The 27,916-nt window shown below is 42.4% G+C and overlaps 1 protein-coding gene across 1 annotated transcript in view; it reads left to right on the forward strand.

The window, feature by feature from the left end:
• Nucleotides 1-27,916, forward strand: part of IRAG1 (inositol 1,4,5-triphosphate receptor associated 1) — a 547,704-nt gene that overhangs the window by 459,090 nt on the left and 60,698 nt on the right. Inside the window, exons 12-13 of the mRNA XM_069223615.1 lie at nucleotides 10,989-11,129; nucleotides 26,895-27,026. Coding sequence (XP_069079716.1) covers nucleotides 10,989-11,129; nucleotides 26,895-27,026 — 273 coding nt within the window. The remainder of the gene's footprint in view (nucleotides 1-10,988; nucleotides 11,130-26,894; nucleotides 27,027-27,916) is intronic.

The following is a 27,916-nucleotide window of genomic DNA, read 5'->3' on the forward strand; positions in this document are numbered from 1 at the left end:
GTCATTGACCGCCAGGGTTGGAATGACCCCCATGGTATCATACGACTAAGGTTCTAGGCAGTGGCCAGATAAATGTGTTCCCCCAACATGCGTATGTTGTAACTGAAAATACAGAAATATCTTCAGTCCAGACACCTTCCCCTGCTCTCTGAATTGAGTCAGTGTCATACACTTTTCCTCATTGTAGAGGTACACAATTAGTAAGGTTTTCTTTTGCGGTATGGTATCCTCTTGATAGAGTACCAAGTAGAAATTTAGGCCAGACATGTCAAATGTACTAAGTGGCCCCTGTTTTCATGAATTTCTTTGATGTGCTTAATAGTAAAACCTAGGACTTTGCTTTAGAGACTCTCCTACCACACACACTACTATAATTTAAGGTCTCATTACACTCCTCTATGTTTTTGTTTTCTTAACTGCAACATTTTATGTGGATACTGTTTCAGGAACATCTGTATCTCTCGCAGTAACTAAATGTGGTGTGTAGTCGCACCTCCTTTTGTGTATTGACAAAGGTGAGATGTGCCTTCTTCTCTGAGAATAATGGGCCATGGAGGACTTATTTGACACAGGCTCCTAACCTATGTGGAACTTTGAGAGTGGTTGTATCGTGTCAGAGTGTCCAGGATGAAAATGTTGGGAGCCGTTAATTTATATTTCACAACGTACAAAGTAAGTTTGAGCTGTAACTTGTTTTTTAGGTCTGGCTTTACAGCACAGCTATTGCCGATCACATCTGATCACCAGTAAAAGAGCTTCAAGACCTGCACTTGTAAGGTTATTTTTTTCTGTGCAGCTGGGCTAGAGATCTCGGGAAACATCATAATCGCATGAGTACTCAAGGGAGAGCGATGCCTACAAAATACCTAGTACATTGCTTGTTGATGTTTTACCGAAAGAGGCTCCTGTAAACAAAGCACACTCTATAATTCCATGCTCTGTTACAGAGGCTTGCTCTAGTTTTTATACAGCTGCATGTGTGGTCTATTTATTGTCACAGAAGGGCTGGGGCTATCTGGATCTCAATGGTTTTATTGACACAAGTCTGCATGAGGTAAATCAAGAAAGGCAGGAGAAATGTGTGAGTTGGATGATTGCAGAGGTAGGTTTCCATCACTGTGAAGGCACGTATTGTCTTAGCCAGTGAGCATCATGGATAGATTTGTGGGAGGTGCAAGGGGAATGTAGGTTTAATGAAGGCGGGCTTCAGCTTGGGCATGTATACTTCCTCTGTAATTCCCTCTGAGGGCCTGCAGTGGCACCAGATGCATGGATTGGGGCCTAATTAAAAACTGAAAACGTGTGTGCCTCTGCCACATTGACCTGACCTGCAACACCACCAGCAACTGACTTGTGCCCAGCCGCCTGTGCAGTATGTAGTTCTTGTGAGAGATTCTCAACTAGTGTCACCAAACCTTACAGCACCAAGCATTTCTCTGCCACCACAGGAAGACCTGGATGGTGGCGTAACTGCATCTCATCACAGCAGTGGAACACTTGACAGCAGCTGACATTCTACCTAGAAACTGGTACTGTTCAGGAGTGGGCATATAGTAACTATGCTTCTGTAACAGAACTGTATCTATGTGAGCGGGGTATCTCTGTGAGTGCAGGGTCAGTGGTTTGCCTGTGTGAGTGCAGTATCAGTGGTTTGCCCATGTGACTGCAGGCCAAGTGGTGTACCTGTGTGAGTGTGTGGTGTGCCCTTTTGATTGAGGGGTGAACAGTATTCTTGTGTGAGTTCGAGAATGAGCAGTGTGCCTTTGTGAGTGCAGGTTGAGTGGTGTGCCTGTGTGAGTGCAGGTTGAATGGTGTACCTGTGTAAGTCTGGGGAGAGTGGTGTGCCAGGATGAAAGTAGGGTGAACGGTGTTCTTGTGTGAGTGTGAGAAAAGTAGTGTGCCCATGTGAGTTTGGGGAGAGCGGTGTGCCCATGTTAGTGTGGGGAGAGTGTTAGCACATCTGATATTATTTGGTTTCTTATCTATCATTTGTTTGGGGAAGCGTTAGAGGTTCGATGGAACTTTTGACTGTGCTTAGAGAAATTCTCACCATAAATCCCAATACAACACAAATCATCAATAAACAGCAGTAAATACTTTTGGAGTCAGTAACTCGTCACACACTATGACCCATTTGGTAATGAATAACCACACCTTTTAGTAAAAGTTAGAAAGTTTATTACCCTATATTAACAATGCTAATATCATGTAAATCTTCTAAAGAATCTCAATTTAATTAATGCATTGATCACTAAACCTTCTAGAGTTACAGTACAAATTATCAATAGATGAAACTGCTCAATGGAAATAGCATACATCTAGGTTCAGCAACTGAGCAACATCAAGTATTTGTTAATAGCAACTGTTACCGTGTTAGGGTCTCCCTTACTAAACTTCGGATTAGGATAGCATGTTTGGGCTTCATGCAAAACAATTTTAGCCAACTTATATTTGGAAGAACATCTAGCTATGGCTCTGTCAAAGCAGCAGGTGGTACCTAGAAATAAAAGACAACATTTGCAACAAGAACATTAGCATTAGTTATACCTCTTCTCACATGGATCAGCAAGCTGCGATTCTCTTTGTCAGTTGGACATCTGTTCGGTCAGCATCAGCAGTGGGTCATAAAAGGGAATGGTTTGGAAATGGGGACTCTTAAGTTCCACAAATCATCAGAAAGGAATGTCTAAGGGATCAGCATGCAGCATCAGAAATCTAAGGAATTAAGTTAGGTAGAATCCTCTCAGGAATAATCAAAATAGCAATGAGCATACCTCTACAGAAGTACAATAAGAGTGCGCGAGTGGGCACAAGTTTGCCAGCGTGAGTGAGCATCTTCTCTCTGTGCAGTCAGGTTAAGTTAATTTCATCTAAAGAACTTCCCACATTGCCATTGGTCAAAGAATCGTACGTTTGCAGTTAGTCCAAAAAAACAAAACAGTTCAAATCTAAAATATAGCAGAACTGTCTTTCACATGTCAATGATTGGCTCCTCTTCTTCTGTTCCCACTGTCAAGCTTGTCAGGTAACATTTTAGTATCCATCCGTACTCCAGTCAGTGCATCCATTGTCAGTTCCTGGGAATATCGCTGTATCACGCACTAACTATACAATGTTTCAATAACTAGTAAACAATCTTCTATCAAGCAGTTCTCATGAGAAAGTTAAAGACATCTGCTAACATTTGGTCAACTCAGTGGAAAAACAATACATGAATTAATTTCTTTAGTCATACATTTCCCAGGATTTATTAGAACAGTACAGCTTAACATGAGGCTGTGCAAACTAGGCCCAAACCTCGCTAACTTAAGCCTACAACTTATAAAGCAAATACATAATGCAAATTCATTAATACATCCTACTACTGCAATTTCTTAGAGTAAATACTTCAATTAATATTAATAAGCCTCTAATAAAGACACTTCATGATTAATAGCGGCCACTCAAGTGAGCACATTTTTTCAAATCACACATTCTTTTTCTATGTTAAGTCAAATTCTATGCAGATTCATAATCCAAAGTGCATGATTATTTATTAGTAAAAGTTCAACGTTCACAAGTTTGGTGTGCCCGTGTGTGAAGGTATACGGTGTGCCTGCCTTAGAGCAGAGGGATCTGTGTCTGTATTAGGCAGGGTGATAGTTGCGCCCGTGTGAGCTGACTGCCTCCATAAGTTTAGCAGGCAAGGTGCCCATGTGATTGTAGGGCGAAGAGAGTTTCTTTGTAAGTGTAGGTGTAGCTGTGTGCAAGTGGGAGTACAGGTGCAGTGCTTTAAAGGCAGACCTGTTGGCATTGCTGAAGGTTGTTTAAAAATGTAAGCCTCCCACAGCATTTTTACATCGAGCCCACCCCTTATATATCAAAGCGTTAATCTTTCTTAGATTGCCATAGTAACAATTTACAAATAATTTATAAAATATGTTTAGTTTTCAACATCCTAGGTTCATTGTAAGTGACAGTGCCCGAAAGGTAGGCGTTTTATTTTTCAGTAACCTTGATTGCAACCCTTTGGCACATTTCAAATGGTGACCTCGGGCAGCTGGCTAGGCCAAGTGCCGGACCTACTCCAAGCACTGATACAGCCGGGAAGCCCGGAGACAGGCTGATGACATCAGCTGTCACTCGGAGCTCACGTTGTGCGGGAAGGAGACTGAGGTTTCGTCAGCATGAGAGCATGCGCACATCAACTCATCAAGAGAGAATCTATTCACAAGAACAATTACAATAAGCTGCACACTGAAATGAAACAGCTGGCTTTGCTTTAAATAAATATGGTACATTTATCGTGTAAACACGCAGCTCAAAAACACTATTGAGAGATGACCATTTACCATTAGTTTTAAGCTTTGCAAAGCTCACAAATTTAAAACTCAGAAGAGTATGCTTTCAAGTAAGGTATGTTATAGGCAAAAGTAAACCAGCGTTGCTCTTGTTTACTCTAGCAGTCACGTAACTTCAACAAGCCGGTGATTTGTATACATATTTCGCCACTTAAAAATCTTTCTAGTTTTTGAATATGTTGTTGTCATTGGTAGATTTCGTTGAGTTTTTTTAACTTGATCATGCTCTTTCAACAGGTTTGCATCTTTCATCAGATGTTTTTTCAGTTTTCTGATTTTGATGTATTTGTTGGACTCCTTCAGTGGTAGATTTATTTGTCGGTGTGCGTCGCCATCGCCATCTGTCCTTATATCCATATGCTCAATTGCATCTGAGGTGCCCTGTTTCCTAATACTGCTTCAATTACTCGTGGCCGTAAACAAACCAAATGTCTCACAATATTCACCCATTTGTATATTGCTGATTATTTCTAAACGCAGGGGACTTGGTCATCTGTGCGTGTGTGTCCCTAAAATTTAAAAAAGAAATCCTGCTAGGAAATACACAAGATCCACACATCCTGTGACTGACATTACTGCAAATTTAACTACAACAAACGCACCATTTGGACCAAGTGTGTATATGTGCAAAGGGTGCAAAAGATTAATAGAAAGATAGAGAGAGTATCATAATCTACAGCGTAGTGTAAAACCATTCAGCATTCTCTTTACCTTGCACTAATCACTATAGACTTAATATTTCAAATATGTACCGAATATTCAAACATGGCGGCTAGTTTTTTTTCTGAAACAAGTCGTTTTATAGTGCAAACATCAATTTCTACAGGAATCATCTTCAGCGGAAGGGGCCTTACACCATGAGCTCACCTTTGGACCACACGAGAGAACATACACAAAGAATGACATTTAAGCTGGCATTAGCATTGTCAAGAGGAGTAGCTGTTCTATAAATCGAATTAATTCTTCAGTTATTAATGAGTTAATTTGGGTTGTTGTGTGAATGGGTGACTGAGTGAATGTAATCATGAACTCACTAGATGGATGGATCAGTGAGTGCATGGACGAATGAGTAAGTGACTGAGGAATTGGATACATTTAAGGTGAGTTAATAGATGGATGAATGGTTGAATGAGTCAGTGCAATGATGGATATGTGGATGAATTGGTGAGTTCAAAGGGTGAGTACATTGATGGATGCACACAAGTTACATGAATTGTACAATCTGACTCCTCAGTGTTACAGTGCTATCAACAAGCACTTTATTAGGGCAGGCACTGTTCTGCCAATTTACATAAGGATTTACCAATAATATCGCTGTGCATGTATTACTTCCAAGGGTGAGCACCACTGTTCCTAGAGTGCCTACAATATTTCAAACATCACCACCATCATCATCATCAAGGTCTCCCCAAAAGCAAGCTGTCCTCATTGAGACTTTTCCAGTCACCACATGTGACTTTGTCTGGCTAGGCATCCGGAGCTCCAGAAAAATGGCAATATCTCAACACAGAAACTCTGACAGAGGTGAACCAGATACATCAGGTCTATTTTGTGCTGATGTGAATCGGCCATGTTTGCAGCTATCTTGCTACGAACTTTTGGAAATGAGTCCACACCTGTCCAAGGGCTAATGCACTGCAAATCATGCCATCTGGAAGTCCTGTTCAGAGACAGATTCCATTTTTTTTTATTGAAGATGTTTTTATCATGCTAATGGTATAGTATTTTATAAAGTCTGGAAGCAGAAGTTCAACCAGGAGGAACGACCAATTTGAGACTGACATCATGCACTCATAGTTCCGCTGTCTTTATGACTTTTTCAATCTCAAAGTTTTTCAGCTGCACGTTTGGACTGTGATTTCCTTCAAGATGCAGTAAAACGTTATTTGGATATAGTTTATAAATTCACTCTACTGAATGTTTTTTGCTGAGAAAGTGGAATCCTTCACAAAATTAATCCCAACTCATTGCATTTGTAGGTTAGGCATCAGGCATGCTTATGTCTCAGAGTGCTCGCTGGATCACAGTTTCCACTCTTTTGCATTACGTTTTACATTGATTTTGAATGCAGTAGTCTGTCACATTGATTTGTTTTTCTTTCTTTCCCATAACTTGTGAACCTTTTCATCCGTTGCTTTTTATGTGAAGATTTTTCCATATGAAAAGTTTATGTTTTTCTCTTAAACCCAGTGAGGGCATTTATGTTCTTTATAGTTTTAACTGAACATTATTTTTCTCATTAGAGGGGCACTTCACATAAAGACTGTGACCTCGCTGTGCATCCATAGCCATACAACTCGGAAATACATATTGTTTAACAACTTTATCGGGCTGGAACTCGAGCGGCCTGATGAACACAAGAGCACATCTGCCCTAGGCCCAAGAGGTTAAAACAGACAAATATTGTGTGCAGGTTCTGTTCTTACAGTAGAAGAATATAAACACAGGCAGCAACCCCCTGAAAGGTCCTTGAAAAATGGATAACCCGAGTGGGAAATGTTCATGGCAGTTTTATACATTATGGCGTGTTAGAAGCTATGTTTTCGAGACATCCCCACCACAAGTTTGGTGAATTTGTTTATAAAGCATCAACATCCCACCTTGAGTGCTCTTCAGAACACTGTAACTTTAAAAGAGAAAGGTAAAAACCTGTCTACAGAATCAGAGCTCCCAAACTTTATTTGGCGGCTGTGGACACAGCTTCTATTAGATTTTTTCCCTCAAAAATATTTTTTTCTTCCTGGAAAAGTAAAGAATACCTGGCATGCGACCTGTTTTCCTTTGATCATTTATTTAATCGTGGTAACCTGTGACTGTGGTCATATCAGCAAGAACAAGTTGCCATGTTCAGAACACCTGCTTTGATGTTTGCTTGTGCTGTCTCCAGCAGAAAAGACACGTGATCTGAGTATCATGGCTTCAAAGGCAAAGGCCCTGCAGCTTGATACACATGGATGGAAATGTAGAAAAGCAAGGGCAATGGCTTAGTGCACATAAACATCACGACTACTACACACACGCTTCCTCTCTCATGCTTGTATCTCCCAGGCTTGTCTTTCAGTACAGGACCTTTCGCTGTTGCTGCTTACACAGTCATGAGAAATCAGAGGCAGCTTGGGCACAATGATGGCCTTCGGGATAGAGGTGGCTACAAGGACACTGGTGATTTTTTTTCCAGAAGTGGAGAGATCCACAACCTACATAACATATGAACTGTCTCTCAACCTACATAATGTTTACTACCCTTTCAAGATAGTGTCACGATTAAAGAACTTTGAAAGCTTTTTCTGTGCTGTGTATTGTATAATTCGTACGAACATGTGCAAATATCTATAGAGTTTGTTTTCTAACTGTCAGATGTTGAAAGCGTTGAAAGAAGCCAGACAAAGTAATTCGATCATCTTGGACAAACATACAGGGAGAGAGGGACATTTGCACCAATCACAATGTGAAACTTGGACTCTGATACAAACCTGATTGTTGAGGTTTTGGAGCAGGATTCAGCATCAAGCACTATTTACACCAAACATTGCATTTTCGTAGGAGACTCTTTTTGGATCTCTTTTCAGTGCTCTAAAGCCATCTGTTGCCTTATTCTATTCTGGGATAAAACAGTAAAGTGACACTACGTGTGAAACCCAGCAGAGCCATGCTATGAATATGTAATACACGTACAATCAGTGCTGGAATTCATAATATTAGGCACGTGGCTGAAAATGTATGTGTGCATCAGAGGGAAGCCAGTAGGTGATACCCTGGAACTGATCATTATAGTGGCAAAGGTGAATAGTTTCTCCTGTCTTCCTTTGCCTAATTTATGTAATCGGAGACCAAGAAGGGACTTTGCTGTAACAGTGAGAAAGAGAGAGAGAGAGAGAGAGAGTATGGTTTTATCAAGTTAAGCAGTCATTGATGCTCAACTGGACAAGTATTGCTCATATGTGCTGAGTTAGACTTTGGTGGGCATAGTGGATATAGTGAGGGGGAAGGAAACTAACAGCACACACAGCAAATCAAACTGAGCAAAACAACGTATTTTACCTTAATCGTAAGTTTAGTTTGGTTTAGCTCTTCATCCGTTTAACTCCAGGGGAAATGCTTGTAGCAGGAGCCAACCCATGTTGAACAGTTTCATCTATGTTGTGCACAGTTCAGTGACCTGTTGATCTGGTGTATGGGGATTTGCTAGTCTTTGGATCATTTGTATCTATCAAAAGTGTGTCCTCTATTTCCAGCTCTTAAATCATACATTTATTTTTTACACTTCCTTTTAAGCATGCTCCATAATTTGCATACGCATAAATGTTGCTAGGAGCATAATGCAAGGTTTTGCAATAATGGCTTAAAATACATTTTTCAAGTGCTCTGTGAGAAAGTAGCTCCCTGTAGAAAAAGAAATTCATCACAATTTAATTAGCCAAAATCAAATCGTTTACAGACATGAGGTGGAATCCAAGGCTCCTTATTGGTGGCTGAAAACATAGGGGCCTGATTTATGAAAAGTTAGCGCCGCCATTTGCATAATTTTTTAACGGAAAAGAGGGGTAAACCTCCAAAATATAATTATATTTTGTAAGTTTTTGCTGTTTTCAAACTTTTCATAAATCAGGCCCTTAGTCTGCAGTTACCCTTGAAGGCTACACAGGCCCATCCTGTGGGATGTGAGTTCAGGTTCCATGTGAGCAGCCCAGATAAACTGCTCATGACCTTACTCAGAGAAATTCTGAGCTAAATGTATGCGCTTCAGAAAATGCAATAACATTAATTTAGCGAAGCACACAGTTGTGTCCTGTGTGAACACACACATTCATGATACATCTCCCAGTGCGCTGGCACAGACCAGAGCTGAGAGCAGCAGCAGCAAATGTCAAGGGGGATGGTGGAGGGGAAGGAGGAAGCAATGAAAAAAAAAAAAAAAAAACAACTTACCTTTCCCACCGTTCCCGCTGCTTCCTGCCACGTTGCTCCTCTGCTACTGACGGTTGGTGTCCCAGTATTCACTGGTACACCAGCACAGGCTCCCCAGTAAACTTAGCATGAAAGAAGCACCAGGATTGTGTGAGCGGCTTGACCAGCTGCTCAGACATTGCCCTGGGGTCTGTGCAGTTTCTCTTGCCCTGCTGTTTAACAGAGCCAGGCTGGAGAAACCTAAGTGCGCATGTGTGTTTGGCCAGCCTGAGATGGCCGGCCAAACACACCTGTGCACTTAGGTGCACGCTCTCCTCATCCCATCTCCTGTGGCCCAGCCTCGCCCCTCCCTAAACTGCTGGCTGAGCCAGCAGATGAAAGCAAACTATTGTTTTATTTTTCATCTCTTATCTTTTATCTCCTGGCTCTTGACCAGGAGAGGGCGATACTCCTCCCCATCACGGAGGACTCGCCCTGCCTATTTTTAAGCGATTGTACTTACTAAAATATCTACACTAAACACAGAAATACTCCGAATGAATGCATGAGCTACAGACAGCACAGTGCAAAATCAGAGAATACACCTGTACTTGAGTCTTTCAAAGCCTTGCTATCCACGGTTCATGCACTAAAGGATAACACCATGTACTTTAGGCAGTGCCGTCATTTACAAACAGGGACTCAGGTCAGCTCCGAACCACCGCATGTTCATGATATGGCTCCCGACGTCTCAGTTCATTTAGCAGGGCAGTACTATTTACAAGGGATATTATATCCCACATTTAAATCTGACCCATGTAGGACATTGCATCATTTTTTCTAATGTTTTATTTACTTTCGAAGAGGGCAGAACTCCACATGGCAAATCTGTCAGTCTTCGGGCCTGTTACCATTCTGTGTACATAGAAAACCCAGTACTGCCTGCTGCTGAATACCCACAGAAGCAGACAAGGATGTGTTCACTTTGACCACTGTACTTTGGGCATACCAAGCTCTGCCGGCAAAACCAGAAAGACGCATGCAGGGTAAATGATAACTTCGTTTTTATTTATTTTTTAAGGGCAGTCTACTTTACTGTGCGCGCCCCCCAAATCTGCTTGCAGATTTTATGCTATGAAGATAGTAAACAGACTACAATCTGCTGTACTAAAAATGTAGTGGTGGATTTTCCTACTTCTGTATTTCTGTGGTAACAGACAGTAGCCCATAGCTTGTTTATTGAGTTCGTAATAACTAAACTGCTGGCAGGCAAGGGGATAACTTGCAGGGCAATTTCAACTTTCCTTTTTTTTCTCAAAAAAGTATTTCCTCTGTACTATGGCATTTCTATCCATCGCCAAGGGTAAATGGAAAATATGCACTGCCTTGTGGAATCCAACCTCCCCCTTCATGCCTTAATAGATGGTGTATTTGGGAATCGACAGTCCCAGCTGACCCATAAATGTGCACGGGTTACCTTCATTTTCTCTTGTAAAACTGCAAATTCTCACAGACCAGTTCTGACATTCAACCAGGCATACTCAGCACTATGCAATTCGTGTGTTTAGGAAGGGGTGGCTTGTACTGAAACTTTTGTTTTATGGGAGAAAAAAGAATCAAACAGAAAGAAATGTAAATTAATTTTTTTAATCGTACTCTGGCTTGATCTATAATATTTCTGGTTAAACATCTTTACCTGGACAAGCATGTAGAATTACGTTTGCAACGGGTAATACACATGCCCTTCTTGTCCCCTTGCAGAATGTATTTGTGCAGCTTTCCTTGGCTTACAGAAATGACAGCTATACACTGGAATCCAGACTCCACCAAGCAGAAAGGGAAAGGAACCTAACTGAAGAAAACAATGAGAAAGAACTGGAGAACTTCAAGACATCTATCACAGTAAGAGGGCACTATTCAAGTGCTGTAAAGAGTGGGGAGGAACAACATTTAATATACGGGAAGATTGTTTAACTAAAATATTAATAATATCGTTCACAGTCCTTTTCAATAAACCCTAAAGCCTGGTTCAGAACAGTAGCCGCTGAGGATATTGAAAAAAATAACAATAATTCAAAAACACAAAGGAGGCTTTCAGACTGTGCATTTAGCCAACATATTTGTCCGGTTGACATATGAATGAATTAATGAATGAATATTGCTTAATTAGTAAAATAAAAAGTGGAAGAGTTTAAAGTTTTTCTTTGGAGACTGCCGCTGGAGCTGCTAAATACCAGGGTTGCCAAATACCAAAATTGGACTAGTCTTGATTCCACCTCATACCTGCTCCTACCGTTTGTCATTTGTTACCTATATTTATCTTCCATCTTCTTAATTTTCTGACTTTCTTTGTCTTGTTCTGGGACGATTAATAACTTTCAGTCCCCAAAATCAGTGCAGTTGCCCAACACTTGCAACTGTATGTGCAAACTATTGTGTGTTTCAGTTATCTCACAACACATAGGACACATAACATTATTTAGAATTGTAGCCATATTTTGGAATGAGCCGATTATTTACCTATAATCATTATTGCTTCGTTTACCCATCCCTCTCCAGTATTTACTATTTAAGGTGTGTCCACCTCTCCCCGCACACCACCTAAAGCAAAAGCAGCCTGTTTCCGGTCCCTCTCCCTCCCAGACCCTTACCCTCATGAAGGGCCATGAAGGGGTCCCCGCTGTACTTTCTGTAATCCTCAAGCACTGTGAATCGAGGTTGTGACCAAAGAAGTGAAGGTGGGACATAAGTACTAGGGCTAGGAAGGGCAATTGATTTAATGAACAATTGCTGTGCTATCTTCCCAAACTTTCATCATCCTAGTCCCTACTATTCAAAGATATACCAGAGCAGTGAGCTTACAACTCAAACCCCCAACATACAAAAATAACCCTGAAGCAACACAATATGACCCAGAAGAAGGAGCACCAGATTACCACTAACAGTGCTAGTGGGAAAAGAACAGCAGGTGAATGTGACATTAGGGAGAGTCCACCGAGCAACCACAGCTCTTACTGAATAGGAGTAGCTGGAGGAAGCAGTCCAAACAAGAGCCAAGACGCACCTTCAGACAGAGGCTAACTGCCAAACTTAGGTAGAACCGAGATAGGTTGTCCCCAGTCAAGCAATAGGAAGGACAAACCAAGACCAAAGCTTAAACAAGGAGCCCACATGAGAACGAGAAAGAACTGACCATCTGCCAAAGCAAAAGAAAGACGTGGTAAGAAAAGCCAGGCCGAAACATAGGCACTTTGAAGAAGTCCAACAGAGAAACAACAGCCAAGACCGAGAACATATCCAGTATAAGGAACAACTCAACTTGGTGGCCAGAGATGGAAGACATACCACAATGTAATCCCCCCATAACACCAGACTTAACTGAAAGGCCACCCAACTGAATTAGGTAGCCACACCAATGCATCAAAAAGAAAGCATTACCAAACACCTAAGTGACTCCAGCTAATGGATGGAGACTTGGATACATCAAGATAGGGCACGACCAAAACACCCCAGAGGCAGGAGACCCAGAACTGCACCTAAACCAATGCAGAAGACCACACATTTGAACCACAAAATGAAGCAGCTAGGATAAGGGAAGGTGAAACACAAGTCAAACAGCCAGAGAATCAATGCACAGCCAAGCAGCAGGGAGCACAAAAAGAAGCAAGAATGTCCATATCCGAGCCTCTGAAGCTCCAAACCAAGTTGGGAGTGGAAGAGAAAGCCAAAGTGACCATCACCAAACACCACAACTATCAAAGCCTGTTAGTAGCTCAAAAGGAAGCAAAAATAACCAAAGCAAAATACCTCAAGCCTGAAGCCTTCTAGGGAGGAATGGGGAACCTGAATGGCCAGGATTTCAACATGAGCCTGGTTGGAGGCAGTAAAGGAAGCAAGATTGGCCACACCTAGTGCCACAAGCCCCGAGCCCTACATGAAGCCTATGAGAACACCAGAGCAATCCTCAAGCACATTATGTGATGCAGTGGATGCCAGAGCTGTCAGATCAGAGTCACTGACCTTAACAGCATTTAACCCAGCATGAAGGAACAAGAGTGCAAAGGGGGACAAGACAAAAGTGAGTGCTGAGAAAACTGGCAGAGAATGGGACTGAGAGTGCAGAACCCATACATCTCATCACTAATGTAGGAGTGTGACTGCCAGGATATGGCACATGGAACTGCCAAAGACATATATATATATATTTATATACATATTTATATATACATTAATCCATACCTACAGGAGGACACAAGAGCCAGCAAAGATTGTACACTGATGCACAGCGACAGACAAAGAGACCATAGGTCATAAACACATTTGGAAGCCCCCCCTCAAAGAACTACCAGTGATAAATGGTAAAGAAATGAGAAGATAGTAGACCTAAGTCTCCAAGCAACAACCGCACTAAACCAAGTTGTCGAGAGCTTGGAAAGGGAAGAATATCCACCCGACAACCCATATTGCCTCCACTATCCCACATGTACAGAGGAATACCTGAGGGCGACTAAAGAACTAAAACAGAGCCAAAACGGAACATTCAATTCAATCTCAGAAACAAGAGAACTCAGGTTAATGCCAAGATGAAACACAGACACTCTGGCCAGAATATCGACAGGACCATCAGGCAACACTCATTCACCTGCTTAACCGAAGAAAGAGCTCCTTTTACAAAAACCAGAAGAAATTTTGTATCAGCTTTAAAGAAGTGTTTAGTAACCAGGATTTTACCTTGAAGTGTATTATGAATCAAGATGCACTTGCCCAGATAAATAACAGTATATTCTGCTGTATGTAGAGGTAATTAAAGTTTGATTTTAGAGTTCACTTGTTGAACGCTATGGATGCACTTGCATACATGCTAAGTTACATAGCATAAGTAGAGAAGACAACTGTTAAATAATAACTTACTGGGTGAGGCGAGGGCTTTGTATAAATATAATTGTCTCCCATTTGGAATTCTGGGCCTATCCTAATGACTACTCATAAGGAAGTGCTATGTGTAAAGAAGTATGAACATCTCAAACATATGAAGATGCATTATAAAATAATACAAATTCAAAAGCAAGCTCATAAAAATAAAATGATGTAACTGTACAAACCATTGAAGGACTCGCAAGGAAGAGAAATTGATACAAAAATAGGTTTACCATTTCAATGGAAGTCAATGGAAGCATAAATTAGCATGCAAGTAAATTGGAACCATGTTCAACGGTGAAACAGTCGCCCTCATTCTGCTCGACCTCTCGGCTGCCTTTGACACCGTCTGTCACCGCACCCTAATCACCCGCCTCCACTCCACCGGAATCCAAGGCCAAGCCCTGGACTGGATCGCCTCCTTCCTCTCAAACCATTCCCAAAGAGTTTACCTCCCTCCGTTTCGCTCAGAACTCACCGAGATCATCTGCGGCGTACCCCAAGGCTCATCACTCAGCCCGACACTCTTCAATGTCTACATGAGCCCCCTCGCCAACATCGTACGCAAGCACGACATCATCATCACCTCCTACGCCGACGACACCCAACTTATACTCTCCCTCACCAAGGACCCCGCCAGCGCCAAGGCCAACCTACAAGAGGGTATGAAGGACGTCGCAGATTGGATGAGGCTCAGCCGCCTAAAGCTGAACTCTGAAAAAACGGAAGTCCTCATCCTCGGCAACACCCCGTCCGCCTGGGACGACTCCTGGTGGCCCACGGCCCTCGGGCACTGCACCGACCCCCACAGACCACGCCCGCAACCTCGGCTTCATCTTGGACCCTCTTCTCACCATGACCAAGCAAGTCAACGCCGTGTCCTCCGCCTGCTTCCTCACCCTCCGCATGCTCCGCAAGATCTTCTGCTGGATCCCCGCCGACACCAGAAAAACCGTGACCCACGCCCTCGTCACGAGCCGCCTGGACTACGGCAACACCCTCTACGCCGGGACCACAGCCAAACTCCAAAATCGCCTGCAACGCATTCAAAACGCCTCGGCCCGCCTCATCCTCGACATACCCCGCAGCAGCCACATCTCCGCACACCTGAGACACCTGCATTGGCTCCCAGTCAGCAAAAGGATCACCTTCCGACTTCTCACCCACGCACACAAAGCCCTCCACGACAAGGGACCGGAATACCTCAACAGACGCCTCAGCTTCTACGTCCCCACCCGCCTCCTCCGCTCCTCTGGCCTCGCACTCGCTGCTGTCCCTCGCATCCGCCGCTCCACGGCGGGTGGGAGATCTTTCCCCTTCCTGGCGGCCAAGACCTGGAACTCCCTCCCCATCAGCCTCAGGACCACCCAGGACCACTCCGCTTTCCGGAGACTCCTAAAGACCTGGCTGTTCGAGCAGCGATAACCCCCCTTTTCCCCTAGCGCCTTGAGACCCGCACGGGTGAGTAGCGCGCTTTATAAATGTTAATGATTTTTTGATTTTTTTAGGTTTATCATATGGGTAAGTTTACAAGTCAGTAAAATGAGTTCCCTGGGTCTTGATGATGGAAACAGTGCCAAAGTTTCAGTGATTAGCAAATGTGTACGCTTGAATGAGGTTTTGAAATTTGACAAGGTTGCCATTTTTGTGAAGCTCATCATCAACAGTGGGAAGGGTCCCAAAAGGAAAGACACAAAGTTTCTGGCAAGGAGCTTTGCATGAATTAGGCCAGCTGTAAGCAGTGCAAGGTACTGGTGATATCCAAATAGGTCACATCTTTTTCCATTGATGCTGGCACTTCATGACAACATTCAGTTGGCTTTTGGTGCTTAAAGATTTTTTTCCCAGATTTGTGGTACACTGAAGATTAGAATTCATCATTTGAGGTTTTCATTCTAGATCATAGCCACAATTCTAGTTCCAAATTTGAAAGACATTGCAACTGATCTTGGACCTGATTTAGAATTTGGCAAACAGGATACTCACTTAAAACATGACAGACATCTGTCTGCCTTAGTAGAAGTATCATATAATGTACTTGTAATACAGCGTATGGGATCAAGTTTGTGATGGAGTAACACAGCCACAAGACTCAAAATCAGACTGTCGGTGTTTTGGAACTCTCACTTTATTCCTAGCCTTAGAAAAAGTTAGTCCATAGTAGTAGGCACTCCTGAACCTCCTATCATCTTTGGGGTGAGCAAATAATCCAACTTCACAAGCCTTTAAACTCAGTTTTCAGAGTATAACTTTTCAGCACTTTCTGGGCCTTCTGACAGCATTTATCACATAGGACTACATGTCCCAGTTTTCCAAAATGGCAGCTGAACACATTGGGCAAGTCTCTCTCTGTGCACCTTAGTTCTCCCCAAAATTTCCCTATTAGCCCTCTCTGAATCAGAGTAAAGCACACCCTTCCCATCACCCTCATATTAACCCTTTCATGAAATGAGATGCATTGATGTCTCTGGGATATCTCTCCTACAAAAGATTCCATGTAGATGATCCTCTTTCACATGAATCTACTATCACAAAAGGAGGGATACCTCTATGTTAAGTGAAACGTTTGATAGGTTTGAACTTTGTCAGGAGACTCCCAAGCCAGTATGCCTATACTAGCCGTCACCTTTTTGTTTGACTAAGCCTTTCATTAGGGATATCTGCTGACAATTGAGAGCAGCAACACAGAAGGAGCTCAAAAGGGTCCTTGTCCTTCGAGAGCCACAAATATGGAAATCATTCACATCTCCTTACCCCTTCCTGATCTCTAGGGCGGTGTGAAGGAAAATAATTGAAACATACTGTAGAGTCTCCAGTCAACATTTAAGTTGTCAAACTAGATTTTAAACTGGTTTAAGACAGCAGATTAGCAACATTTCTCGAAAACATTCATGTAACATTTATAATAAAAATCAATGATTGATATTAGTAGAATTGTAAAAAATGGCTTTTCTAACTGACTCCATGCCAAACATACAAAATTGTGGCTTTTAAAAAGTGTGCATATTTATACAGTAGTGTTTGACAGTTCCACAGTAAACAAGGCATTGCAGCTCATACTTTCCTTTTGCAGATGTAAGTAGACATAGTTTACATCTTCTACATTTAAACATTATGCAGCTTGACCATGCTGGATCAATCACACTTACTGCTGAATTACATAATATCAGATTTGTCAAAAAAAGATATGTTTTGACAAAATCCTTTTGAAGCCTGAGCCATGATGTGACATTGCAGTTTCCTAGTCTATAGACTGGCTTTTTTGCCCACAAATGGGTGGCAATGGTCTCACTGTGGCTGACATTGGGCATTTGACTTTTATGCCAGTTGCACAGTTTCTTTGTACTTTATAGTTGACTTTCACAAAAGTCAATTATTAGTTTGTTCCAAATAGTTATCATGATGCGTATGGTACGAGGCTCAATCAGTGAGAAACATTTGGCAGTCTTACGTTGCCCAGAGGTCAAATATGCCAGCAATTTATGTTCAAACAATTAAAAAGCTGTGCTGAACATTTGTAAAAAAGTGGATTTCCTGTATCATCTGAGCTTTAAAGCCTTTATTTGTACCTGATTCTTTGCTGCTATTTTCAGCAATCAGCTTTTCAGTAATGTACAAACTGTACTGGCCAAATTATGGCATGTGATTTTAGCAAGGTCTGCAGATGTGTGCATATGAACACAAAGAGGAATGTTCTCTTTCCCTCCATTACCCTCTGTGCTATACACATGGTTCCTACCTGCACACATTTCTCACTGTTCTTGTAGGTCTTTTGTCTGATAAATGTCTCTATTAAATGAGTATTCTAAAAAAGATTTTCCTAATGAAACTCTCAAAGCTTCATCTCTTTTGGTGAAATTGTGCTCCTTATATTTTTGCATGGGGGTAAAATACTACTTTATTACAGTTGATCCCAATCATATAATGCTTTTTGTGCTTATCTGGAAGGGGGGGTTTCTTGGAATAACCAACCCAGGATCTTTCGTCTATTAGCCCTTAAGAAAGGGGGTGTCCTGACAGGAAGAAGAAAAGGTGCTTGATCTCAACACCAATAGGTATTTTCATTCACTTTGAGCTTCCTTTGATGTTGCAAAGGTTGGAGAGAGTTTTTTTTTCACAAAACAAAGAGCTCTATCATCTTGGAATTAACTGTTTGACTTGGACTGCCCTAAATGAAATCTGTCAAGATTTGGGGTATCAAAATTTTGTAAAAGGCACTAGCAAAGCATAGGAAATTATTGTGGGCCTGAAATAATAATATCTGGTCACAAAATATTGAACATAGATTGTTAGCAGTATTGTTGCGACCAGTAAAGATTTTGAAGAACAGACATATGTACTAATAGCAGAATGCAGCAGGCTCGTGAGATACGCACCAATCCCTATAACTTCCCAACTATCCAAACAATGGGACATTCAACTGTCCTTAGTGTGCAACTCCACCAAAGCACCTGCTGCAAAGGTGCTAGAAAGGTTAGAAAAAAACAATAATGAAAGCCATAATGGTGGTGCACCACTTGTTAGAAATTATCAATTCACATATAAGGAAAGTCCAGCTCTCTTGTGGTATGGATACATCAAATCTTCACTTTATTTACTTCCATTCAGTTCCTTCCGTCGCTGTAAATTTGAAACCGCGCCGGCGAATTGCAGACTGACTTTTCCTGCTTCGAATGGTTCTCTAATCACAATGAGGGCTATGGCTAGTTTCTATCCGGCACTATGAACTCACCTTGATTATTTGGATATACTAGGAATATGTACGTGAAGACATGTCTAAATCATAACCAACCAGAAACTGAATAGCCCTGAAGAAGCTCTATGTTAAAGGGCAAAACGCGTTGGCTGTTGCTACTATGTACATCATGTATCACCAAGAACAATATGGAAGGAAATAACTGAATGGAAGAAAATAAAGAGAAGATTTGATGTATCCATACCACAAGAGAACTGGACTTTCCTTATATGTGAATTGATAATTTCTAACAAGTGGTGCACCACCATTATGGCTTATGTACTAATAGGTCGATTCTTAAAAATCCAAATTGTAATAGACCACAGTCTGACCTACCTCATAAATATTATTAGGTAGGTCACAAATTGTGACTCACTACAGTTGGAGGCCATCACTGGGATGGTGTCTGCTGGGGCAGCAGACCACTATGTTTAGGATTTCATTTTAATCAAGTAAACATTTTTTTAATACAGCCCATTTTCCTTAAAATGTTGACTTTTTTGTTTAAGAGTTGGCAGTGGTACCCCTTCTTTGTGGTGTTGGTGAAATATTAATGTTTTTGCATCCGGATTTAGATACCAAAAACTTGATATATCAGAAAGTGATTATTATATGGAAGGGGCACATACAACATGCTGTTTCCAGATAAAGTATCCATTCACAATCCTATTTCAAGATATGGAAAAACTTTTCAGACTCTTTAAAGGTGTTAGTACATATAAAAAGCATTTTACCGGTTGCAAATGCCAAACTTAAGCATCTACAATGATTAAGATGCTTAGTACATCTGGCCCATAGATTGATATTTTTGTGGTTTAAAACTTGCACTTAGATAGAGTTCTCCATAAAAAAAGGCTAGACTGAAGTGTCTACCAGGAATGGGGAACATTTATGCTTGACTACACCCAGGGGCAGTGGGGAAGCCTACATCTAGTTTGTGTCCTGCAACTACAAGGTTGTAGTCCTAAGTGCCAAGAAACCTTTATCATCTGGTAGGTCTGGAGTCAATAATATTAGAAGATAACTGAGAGTTAGGGGGTCATTATGATCCCCGCGGTTCAGACCGCCATATAAACAACACATGGAGGGCCGAAAGGCAGCCTGACGGTGGAGGGAATCATTACCCGACAGGGCAGCGCTGCTGCCCCTTGGATAATGATCCCTTCTTGCACCAGCCTTTCCCTGGCGGGTTCCCCCACCAGGGAAAGGCTGGTGGAAGGGGTGCTACGGGGCCCCTCTGGGGGCCCCTACACTGCCCATGCACTTGGCATGGACAGTGCAGGGGCCCCTGTGCAGTGTCCCATCACGCAGGTCACTGCACCTCATAAAGTACACTCTAGAATAGATATGCTGTGGGGGACCCCATCCATATGCTCCGTAGTCAAAGAATCTGGATATTTGGCCAGGGCGCTCTCTGATCATTCCCCATTGCTGTTGACGCTGCAGTGGGGAAGAAGGCGGTCCGCAGTCCCTGCTTGGCATCTACAGGGAAAGGGACTGCTAGATCAACTCTTTAGAAAAGACCCCAACACTTGTATAAAACAATATTGGGAGTTAAACAAGGGATCTACAGGGTCGAGAGCGTTGGAGTGGGATGCACACAAGGTTGTTGTCTTTCGGCCTCCTGGGAAATACGTTGCACACTACCCACGGAAGTTGTTACCTTGGAAAGAAAATTTAGAAACTTAGAGGTGGCAGTAGCACAAAATAAGGTACCATTTGAAACACTCCGGGGTCAGCAGGTGGTTTACGAGGAGGCTGACCAACGTCTCCGTTGCATGATTATAGATACCATCTAATGCGATTACAGACGGAAGGGAATCGATCGGGAAGATTGCTAGCATAGCGTCTGAGAGAGGACCGTCAGCAGACCCCTATTGGTGCAGTCTGTCTAAGCAACAGAACTTTAGCCAATACACAGGAAGCAATTAATAATGCGTTCAAGGAATACTACACAGGGCTGTACCGTGGGCAAGCGACATGTGACACTCAGCAACTAAAAACCTTCCTTAGTGGGACTCCGCTTTTGCGGATGTCAGCAACGAATAGGATAGCATTGGAGGCACCCCTCACGGTGGAGGAGTTAGAGGCGGCCATGATCCAAATATCCTGCAATAAGACACCGGGGATGGATGGGTTGCCGATAGAGTATTACATCACTTATGCGCAACACCTGAAAGGTCACTTGTTGGCAGTCTTTGCTCCCACAACTGCTTTATTACTTTGCAGCATTGCCCATTGTGATGCCTAGGAGTTTCTTCAGTGAACTGAATAGATTACTGTTAAGGCTAATATGGGGGAATGGTAGAGCGCGAGTGGCCCTCGCCACTCTCCAACGCCCTCTAAGTGAAAGAGGGTTGGGTGCCTCTAACTTCGAGCATTATTATGCCACGGCACAATTGCAATGGACACTGAACTGGATACATAGGCCTGAATTGGAGGAGGCTCAGTGGGTTAGCACACAAATACAAGGAGTATCAGTATATACATGGTTGACAAACTGCACAGTGCAGTATAACACCGGCAACCCCTTACTGTTAGCAGCTCATGCCTGTTGGAGATGATACGTACAAAAAAGAGGTGCGGGATCCCCTTACTCGCCCCTCATCCCTTTAGGGCAGATACCATGGAGCGCAACCTCGACAAGAACTTATTCTGTCGCCACATGGACGGAGGCGGGAATACCAACAGTGGGGGACTGCTTTGATGGCGGTGCCTTGATGTCATTCGAGGCCATTAAAAACCTTACATCTGTGGGGTTGAGACAATTTACGTCGTATTATTCTATATGTTATTTAATTAAAAAAGCTTGGGCGAAGGGGGACCAGGAACCCACTATTTCCCCCACACTACACTACATTTTATCAGATAATGGCCACACAAAAGTGATCACAAACCTGTACAAAGGCTTGAATAAAGCGCCCAGCAACGGACTGGAGAACGCAAGAGCACGATGGAACACAGTTCTCCCAACTCCTCTGTCTCCTGAGGAATGGTCCCTTGCCCTTGGTCAGGTTCAACGTGTGTCGCGGAACCCCAGGTTTCGGTACACCCAATTTAATTTGATACATCAGACATATCTTTCCCCATTTCGTCTTGAGCGAATATTCCCTGTATCTAGCCCGGTGTGTCCTCGTTGTGGCTCTCTGTCGGCACACTTTTACCATATGGTGTGGGAGTGTAGGCCTCTGTCGGAAGCTTGGCGTGACGTAGTGGCAGACATTGTCGATGTTACAGAACAACTGTTTCTGTTAGAGCCGAGATCTTGCCTGTTGGGTATTAGGACCAGAAACAAACAATACACTCACACTAATAGGTTTGCAGATCTGGCTTTCGTAATATACAAAAGGCTGATTGCTATGAATTGGAAGGCTCCCAGGGCACCAGAGCTCTAGACGTGGTGAACCATAACATTGCGATGGGCGCGGACAGAGGCCTGAGTGCTGCGAACACTATGCGATAGGGGACAGATGTGCACGGGCTGTGACTCATGGGAGGCATTTGTCACTAGATTGGAAATTAAGAATGATGAGCGCCCACCGTGAATTTGGGAGAGCAATGATACAAAACGGTATGGAACGCTAGCAAAGGATGGCTAAGATTAGGTGGCTATACTTTCGTCTTGAATGACATTGTAATAGTAACAATGTACCTGCACATATATTAGTATAAGGCTGTGAAACTGAAAGTGAGTGATGAGGATGATAGCAAAAATGACTTGCACAAGATGCTTAAGCAATCAAAAGAGACTCATGATATATGACATTGTACTACAGTTTATTAATATATGGTGGTGTGATGCAGGAAGTTACAGAATCTCCCATTAGAAGGATTGTATAATGCATCAACAACTAAATGTGTTACTGAATTCTTGCAGGATGGAGGGTTTAAAGTTTGGATCCAGATTTTGTTAGTTATTTTGATGTCTGGACATTAATATAATGTTGTTATCCTGTTGCTTTGCGGATTGTATTAACAAACGATTGCAAGGTCTGAAAATAATAAAACAGATATAAAAAAAAAAAAGTAATGGTGGGACGATTTGTTATTGAAAGTAGTGTTTTGTAGGCTATTGCCTGCACGTCTGATAAAAAAAGACCCAAGCCCACCATGTGTGATATGATATGTTATTGCAAATCTTCGTGTCGGATAATATTGTTTAATACCCATAGCTAGCAGAATATCAATAAGAAAGCGGTCCCATGTAGTTAGTGACTTTAGTAAGTGTGTCAGCATAGGCGTGTATGCCTAAGGAGACTAATGTGTTAGGGGTAGCTTTATAGTGAAGATATTAGCTAGCATGTTTTCACTATCTTTGCAATAAAACAATAAGGGCCTCATTACGACCCTCCAACATACTACCGGTGCAAGCCATGTTACCCTGGGGATTATGGGTCCCCAACCGCCAGCCTGTCCACAGCGGTTAACACCGCCATGGAAAGGCTGGCGGTACGGGGGACTCAGGGTGCCCCTGGGGGCCCCTGCACTGCCATGCACTTGGCATAGGCAGTGCAGGGGCCCCAGGCAAGTCCCATCGCGCATTTCACTGCCCGAATTTAGGGCAGTGAAATGCTCGACGGGTGCAGTTGCACCAGCTTCACATCAACATTGCCGCCGGCTCTATTATGAGCCGGCTGCAATAATGATGTGACTTTTCCGCTGGGCCAGCCAACGGAAACGCTGTTTCCGTTCGCTGGCCCAGCAGAAAAGTCATAATAGGGAGCCAGATATACTGCCAACACGGTATAGTGGCGCCCGCAGCTTCGGTAATGAGTTGTAGTTGTAATGAGGGCCTAAGTGCTCTAAATCACCAAGGGGGTGGTTAAAATGCCAACAAGCAGCCAAAGGCAAAATGTCTTGTTTATGTAAGCGTTCGGAGTCCAGAAAGATCTATATGCAGTTCAGAATTTGCATTGTTAGATAAGGGGAGAAATTTTGTACTGTAGCAAAGAGCTTCATATACTGTCCCATTTTGTGGGTAAGATTTGATATTATATTTAGTGCATGAAATAGCCCAAGGGCGATGGATCATATCTGTTTGTTGTTTGGAAGTTTTCTTTAAGGTATTATAAATTATGGATACCGTATGTCTTTTGGATACCGGCTTCTGGAGGAAGTGTAGGCATTCCACCTTATGTGGTATCTTGATGCTCCTCAATGCAACTTTGAGTGCAAAAATTGTAGAAATTTGTAAGTTTGACGTTAAATGTAGTAGATATCATAGAAAAAGATATTGTGTTGCCAGGTTGGATAATATCCTTACATATAGAATACCTGTGGATGACCACTCTTTCCAGAAAGAGAGGGTAGGACCAAGGCTGATAGCTCAATTAAACTACAGAGTTGGGTTGACCATAGTTTTGTGCTGCCACCAAATGGTTTGTCTGGTTAGAAAGTCTGTTGGATCATTTATAACTTTAGGGAAATTGACCCCCCCTCTGGATGTCTAATCTGTAAATTAGAGTGGTATTCTTGCTCTTTAACCTTTCCAAATAAAAACTGATAATAGGGCATTAACTGAGTTTTGGAAAGAGATAGAAAGGCTAGTTGGAAACATGCTTAGGAATCTGTGGTGAAAACATAATCTTAACTGTTTCAACCCTGCCCCACCATGTAATAAATTTCAGTGACCTTTCCTCTGTTGCAGCGACTGAGCCTGTGGATTTAAGACCTAAGTATTCTAATCTGTGCGGTTGCCATTTCAGATTAAATTCAGTCACAACATGAGAAAGACGGAGTACATTCATGGGGAAATTTCCATTTTCTCCTTATTCAGGGTATATTTTGAGACATTAGTGAAATTTGAAATAACTTTAAGTATTTCCAGTATGGCTCTTTCTGCCTCTGAGAGAACCTCAGAACATCTTTGGCATATGCCACCAAATTTTGGTGCCACTTTTGAAGGCGATCCCTTATATTGTATCTCTAGTCTGTATGGAGTGTAGAAAGGAATCAATTTTGAGTACAAAGAGAGAGGGGAGAAGGACCTCCTTGCCTAGTGCCTTGTGATAAGCTAAACTTGTCTGGTAGTTGACAATTAAGTTATATCTGAACTGAGGGCCTCTGAAAGATGGTCATGTGTATCTAACGCGTGCCCCTACACTTTTCTAGTGTTAATTTTAAAAAGGTCCACAAAACATTGAGGTGAATGAGAGATGGCAGGAACTTTTATAGTTTAAGAGCCAAAAGCTTAGTATATATTTTATAAATGGTGTTAAGTAAAGAGATAGGACGGACATTTTTTGTTTCTAATTGGTCTTTACCTCCCTTTGGAATACCTACTATATGGGCTTTGGAAAAGGAGCCTAAAAGTTTACCTGTGGAGTCAAAGGTGTTAAAAAGGTTCATGGTGTGGGCCAATAATATGTGTTGAAAGTTTTGATAAAAAAGATGCAGGAAAACCGTCTGGACCAGGAGCTTTATTCGGTTTTAGAGACTTAATGGCTTTGGTAATTTCATCTTGTGAAACTGGATTATTAAGAAATTCCAAATCTCTTTTGGAGAGTGTGGGAAGCTGAAGAGGATCTAAGAAAGAAAGCTTTACATGTTTCTCAATTGGAGGTGTTCCCATTTTGAGGTGAGTTATTTAACTGTGAATAAAAACTTCAGATTGTATCAACTATTTTAGCTCGTATGTTGATATATTATTTTGTATCTTTAAGGGTCAAAGCAAGAAGTCTACCTGCTTTATTACATTCTAGGGGATTTTTAGGTTTGCATTGAGTAGACCATGTATGAGCTCTCTTACTTAGGATTTTAGTATATTCATATTTGAGGTATTTGATTTTCACAGTTATTGTGGGATTAAGGTTTGATATTCTGTCTTTTTCCAGAGAGTGAATTTGTTTTTCTAAAAGGTTCAACTTTGCATTCAATTGCTTGTTTTTATTAGACATTATGCCAATCATCTCCCCCTGACAGTAGCTTTCATGGCATCCCGTACTGTCCCATCTCCAATTCTGAGAAGACATTCTCTTTAAACAAATCGTCAAAGATAGGACAATTACATTTTTGGAGATGTGTTAGAAATGGGGTTTCTGGTTGGCTAGGCTATACACCTAAACCAGGCAGAACCTACCAACTCTAGTCAAGGCAAGGGAGTTACACGTCCAAAATAACCCCTGCTCACCCCCTTGGTAGCTTGGCACGAGCAGCCAGGCCTATCCCGGTCATAGACGGAGGTGGAACGAGGAATAGAGGTGAGTTTTCACCCCTTCCCATCAACATCTGCCAACTTAGAAGTGGAGGTGGGACTGCCACTTTTTTCTTGGTAATAAGGTAATTCAAATCTGCACAGCGGGAAGGGTGGCCTGGGTCCCATCGGAATCCACTTTTCCCTCTTCCACTGTCAACGCAGGCGTGTTTCTTAACGGAGACGGCACTTCGAATGCGGGCTTTCGGCTATGGGACTGCCAACATCTAAATATGCTGGGTGCACAGTCACAGTGGCGAATAGGTTTTCAGTTGAAAAGTCAAAGGCTGGACCGTTACAGCCAACATCTAAATCAAGCCTTTAGTCTCTTTATAACCTCAGAACTTTGACTTTCCTAGTCAGGATGTTTCTCTGTGAGTTTTTCTCTGAGACCTGAAGCCTCTCGCGTCCTGAGCTCCACTCCTAAGCCGCCATCTCCGTTGAGCGCTAGACACCTCCCCGCTCTCCCCACACCTACACGTCCTTTTTAACTCCAAGGACATAGGTTTGATGGGGCAACAAGGGTATTACCTTGGCTAGCAATGGTCAAGAAAGGGGTAGAACGTGCTATCTTTGGCATCCCCAATAGACTCTAAATTACACAAATTGGGACTTGTTCCAAAGCAGTAGTACATGATAAATATAATTTTGTACAAACGTTGTGGATTTTCCAGTTTCAATAGCTGATTCTTATTTTATTTAAGCATATAATAGTTTGCACACTTCTGTTACAGCGCCCATTAGTATAAAATTACTATGCCATTCTTATTTCAAAATGGGCCTATGTTTAGATTGTAACAGTGTACCAAATTATTCCTTTCAGGCATCTGCATCTCTGTGGCTGCACTCTGATCACAGAGAAGCTTATCAGAAGTTATTGGAAGACATTGCTGTCCTGCATCGTCTAACAGCAAGGCTCTCCAGTCGTGCTGAGATGGTTGGTGCTGTACGCCAGGTAGGAGTTCTAAAGTTGCATTTTTTTCATTGTTACACACTGGTTAATTCTCATGTGGTCATGTAAAATTTGTATCCAGAACCTAGAGACACTTTGTTGCAAGCATACTCGTGCACTGTTGAATATCACATTTGTGGGTGAAGTATAAAAATTACAGTCTCCAACACAGTGTTACATGACCTTCAGTGTTCTGTTTACAGGACCTTGTCCTGTGAACCATGCTCATGTCCTCCCTGTTCATCTTGCACACAACCCCATTGCAAAAACTAATCTTCCATGGTTTTAACAGACACCTCAATAATGGCTGCAAAGAGATTTGAGTGCATATACTAGTTGTGAGAAAGGGCTAGGTTATCTTTCTCTTTGAAGATCTGTGTAGATGGAAAATACCTTCAGGGGTTGGAAAACATGAATGCCCTTTGCCAACGTCATGTCACCTTACTTACAGCCTTCTCAGGTCTAGTCCTGCTACTACAACATTACAACATGATAGGCAGCATATTCCATCAAAGACCGAATATTAAAAAATATGCACTTACACAGGCCCAGTGACTAAATAAATATGGCTGTAGAAAGAGGGGTTTGCGACTGCTGCTGGGCGTTTCGACCAGCCCTTGCTTTGCATTGGAGAAGGCCTTGCAAAACGGGATTTGGACTCATAGTAAGCTGGAACATGGCCTGGGTGGAGGCCTAGCCCTGCAGCGAACACTATGCAGCAAGACTGGATGCAGGGGAGATTAGACACTGGCCCTTCACATGACACCAGTGAGGATTTACTGCACTAGATACTTAGGTCCATATTTATACTTTTGCGTCAAAAAGTATAGCGCCAGCTTGCATCATTCCAGAGCGCCACCAGGCACCACATTTATGGAATCCCACAAGCCGGT

Source organism: Pleurodeles waltl, chromosome 3_1 (genome assembly GCF_031143425.1).
Source record: "Pleurodeles waltl isolate 20211129_DDA chromosome 3_1, aPleWal1.hap1.20221129, whole genome shotgun sequence".
Taxonomy (NCBI): Eukaryota; Metazoa; Chordata; class Amphibia; order Caudata; family Salamandridae; genus Pleurodeles; species Pleurodeles waltl.